At 33.6% G+C, this 3,929-nt stretch overlaps 1 protein-coding gene across 1 annotated transcript; it reads left to right on the top strand.

The window, feature by feature from the left end:
• On the top strand, positions 1,310-2,586 carry LOC107617111 (ethylene-responsive transcription factor ERF027-like). Its single transcript, XM_016318905.2, has 2 exons — positions 1,310-2,097; positions 2,230-2,586. The coding sequence occupies exon 1, from the start codon at positions 1,401-1,403 to the stop codon at positions 2,040-2,042; it is 642 nt and encodes a 213-aa protein (XP_016174391.2). The 5' UTR covers positions 1,310-1,400; the 3' UTR covers positions 2,043-2,097; positions 2,230-2,586.

Below are 3,929 nucleotides of genomic sequence, written 5' to 3'. Positions count from 1 at the left end.
ATTTCAATAATATAATTAAAAACTTAAAATAAAAAATATATTAAAAAAAGTAAATTATATCTCTCTTTAATTTCTAAACTATGACCTCACGCATTTTCGAATAAAAATACTGGATAATTATGTATCTTATAGTTAAATCAACGTTAACAAAGTTGTTGTCTATTATAATATATTAAAGAAGAATTTAAAATAGTGTTAAGGTGAATAAATGATCTATAAGATTTTAAGTTTTATATAAAATTGTCATGTTTTTCATTGTAATAATATAAAAAAATATGTTATCTACCTATAATTTTTTATATATTAAATAATAAATTCCTTGGAACATTAAAAATGAAAGGATTTTAGGATTTAAATCTAGTTATTATAATTAGGATTAAGTACGATTTTTATTATTAACGTAGAGGCCAAAAATTTATTTCGTCTTTGATTTTTTTTTCGCTACAAAATGATCTTAAAGATTTCAACTTGTTTTAAAATCGTCATTTTCACCAAATTTTTTATTCTTATTACCATTTTATCCCTAATTAAAAAAATTATAAAATTAAAAAAAAAGAAAGAAAGGAAACGAGGGAGGAGAAAAAAGAGAATGGGGCGGGGAAAAAGAGAGTTGGGGGAGGAGGTGTGGGAAAGGTGGCTGTCGTGTCGCCGCCTGTGATGGAGAGTAGGGAATCTTCACGCTGCCGCCGCCTGCTTCCTCGCCGCTATTTTCTCGCCGTTCTCGTTGTAATTTGCGGTGTCGCCACCACTGCCGCAGCTATTTCCACGCGATCCGCCACCACTGCCGCATCTCTCCTCTCCTCGCGATTTGCAGTTCACCGCCGCAGCCCCTCCTTTCCCACCACCGCCGCAGCCCTTTTTTCTTTAATTTTTTTTGTTTTTGCTTCTGCTTCTGGTTTTATTTTTGTTGTTGCTTTGATTTCATTATTTATTGTTGTTATTGGTGTTGTTCTTCTAATTGTTGTTGTTTCATTGTTGTTGTTATTTCATTCTTGTTGTTATTTCACTGCTTCTACTTTCTGCTTTTGCATTCTATTTCTGCATTTTATTTGGGAAAGATGAGAAAGAATATTGTCGTCCAAATGACAATTTTTAAACAAACTAAAACCTTAAGGATTATTTTGTAATAAGGAAAAAGCCGAAGAATAATTTTTTGACTTTTATGTTAGGGATCAAAATTGTACTTAACTCTTATAATTATTAAAATTTTGTCGTGTTGCATGAGCAGGCGCACCCCACTCCATGCCTTCCCCTTGCCCACTTTCTTTTCATATAAAGAGCCCTTCCCAAATGCTCACCAGTCAGCAGTAATTAGCACCCTATCTAAATTATCAATATATAATTAGCAGTTTAGCACACTAATAAATGCCATTAAACTAACGTTGCTTGCTACATACACGATGAGCCGCCATAGGAACCCAGCACAAACTTGCCCTCCCACCATAATACCACATCAACTCCCCTACGGCTATGGCTATGTACCATCACCACCAGCAGCCGCGCCTCCAACTTCCCACTCCGGCACCATGCGCTACAGGGGCACGCGTCTCCGAAGTGGGAAGTGGGTGTCGGAGATAAGGTTACCACGTACCACGAAGCGCATTTGGCTGGGGACATACGCATCTCCTGAGATGGCTGCTGCTGCTTACGATGCTGCTACTCTTGCATTGAGGGGCCCCGAAGCCCATCTCAACTTCCCCAATTTCATACTCTCTTACCCTATTCCTGCTTCATTCTCCGATGCTGATATTCGCGCTGCCGCTGCCGTCGCTGCCTCCTTCGTCGCTCAGTATCGGACTACCACCGAGGCGCCACCAGCGATTACTACTTCTGCTGCTGCTGATAGCTATTCCTACAACAGTAGTATCGGACAAGTAGAAGGGATGATAGGAGATTATTTTGATGAGGATGAGCTGTTGAATATGCCGAGTGTGATCCAAGACATGGCCAGAGGACTGCAGATTAGCCCCCCAAGGATGCCTTCTTTCTACTCCGATGATTCCTCCGACGACATTTATTCGGACCTGTATACCCTTTGGTAATAATAACTCCACACCACACCAGAGGATCGGATGAGGATATAATAATTATTATCAGAAGATAAAAAAAAACAGTCAGAATTTGCCTTATTTTATATTAATTAATTATCGTAACAATTAATAAATACTAAATAAAGCAAGTTATAGCTGTTTTTTATTTTCTTTGGTTACCAAACATTTCCATTATCATAATATTATGTTGCATGCTAATAATTGTAAATCGGCATCAGCATAAACTACATGGTGCCTATTAGCAGAGTGTGAGAGTGTGTGTTTCTAGGTCTTGGGGGTTCACTTTCACGGTGCACCTTCTCAGGTGAAGATTGCTTTCTATCCAAAGAAGCTAATAATTTGAAGATCAGACTTGGGCATGAAGAGATTATTATATCTCACGGAACCAGCCCTTTTAATTTCTTTCTCCCTTGTCTCATCTCTAAGCTTCTATTTAATATTATAATATGTCACATGGAACTATCTCTTCTGCCAGTGGTATTAGTCCATAGTGAATTTGTGTAATATTTATATATGAATGACTACAGCTTTGGTATTTCCTTTGTTGTATCTCTGATCTGCTGTGGACCCAAACACAAACTAATGTTTGCTTCCTTATATATCTTGATATGAATTCTCATTGAAGACTCATCAAATTCACCTGCAAGCTAAGCTAAGTAGTATCTAGACGCACACACAGACATCACATAAATATCACACATACATGTCTTAATTTTATGCATCTATCTTGATTATTAGAAGAATTATAATAGATGATATGCATGATTCAAGATTCATCAAAGTAAACAATAATGTGCATATGTGATCAATTTGCATTATATGTGTGAGGTAGTATTGTCTTGATGAGTTTCAATTCCATTGTTCACATCTGACCTGCAACACTAAGCAAGCATTTAAAGAGAAGAAAAATAATGGATTCAAACCAAACTAGCTACGCATCTATATCTTGATTTTATGCATCTATGTGAGATAAGAAAAATGACAAGTTAAACCACATATTTCCAGATCAGAAGCACCAGCATTTAATTGAAAAGCTGTGAAATGATAACGAATTCATACTAACTGACGCATCTCTTATTATTTAATAATTTAATGCATATATCTCGATTAGAAGAACGATAAGCTCCTTCTGATGATGATGATGATAGGAGTACGATTAAATTGAAGATTCATAAAAAATATGATGTATTCAAACAAATAACACATCATCATCTCTTCACTTTGTACAACTATATATCGATCTCAGAACTACAACACCAATATTAAGGAATCAGTGAAATAATAAGTTGAACCAAAAAAAAATGAATCTCTTAGATATCTAGTTTTATGCATATGCTATCTCAGATTTAAAATAAATGATAAATTTCTTCTTTTTCCCCCTGAGTTCAAGCGAGACTTTCTTCGTATTAAACTAGCTTCGTTTTCTTGAGATTATTTCAGGTTTGTTGTTATTGCAAGACATTCTCGAGTCCTATATGTATATATATATAGAGAGAGAGATAGAGAGACAGATAGATGAATTTCATGTCGATAGCCTGATATAGATACACTGCACTTATATGGATAAGTAATTATTAATTTCATAATTAAAATATTTTAACATAACATTCTTTAATTATATTAAAATTAAAATTAAATTAAAATATTAAAATTAAAATTAAAATATACCTATATTATGTATTATATATTATTATCTAATTTAATAATCAAATATGTTACATGATATTTTTTTATTAAAATTGAGAAAAAATATTTTTTTTTAAATTAATAGATTTCTTTCTTAAATTATCTCATCTATCTCTTTTCATTTTTTATTTCTCTCTACTATTTTTACTTTATATAATTTATATTTTATATTAGTAATTTAAAAAATTAAAA

Source organism: Arachis ipaensis, chromosome B09 (assembly GCF_000816755.2).
Source record: "Arachis ipaensis cultivar K30076 chromosome B09, Araip1.1, whole genome shotgun sequence".
In the NCBI taxonomy this organism is placed as follows: domain Eukaryota; kingdom Viridiplantae; phylum Streptophyta; class Magnoliopsida; order Fabales; family Fabaceae; genus Arachis; species Arachis ipaensis.
Note: the sequence above shows the minus strand (reverse complement) of the source record. Positions and strands in the feature narration are given on the sequence as shown.

Excerpts from the sequence above, each read along its gene's own strand:
- LOC107617111 (XM_016318905.2), top strand. The coding sequence starts at position 1,401 with ATGAGCCGCCATAGGAACCCAGCACAAACTTGCCCTCCCACCATAATA.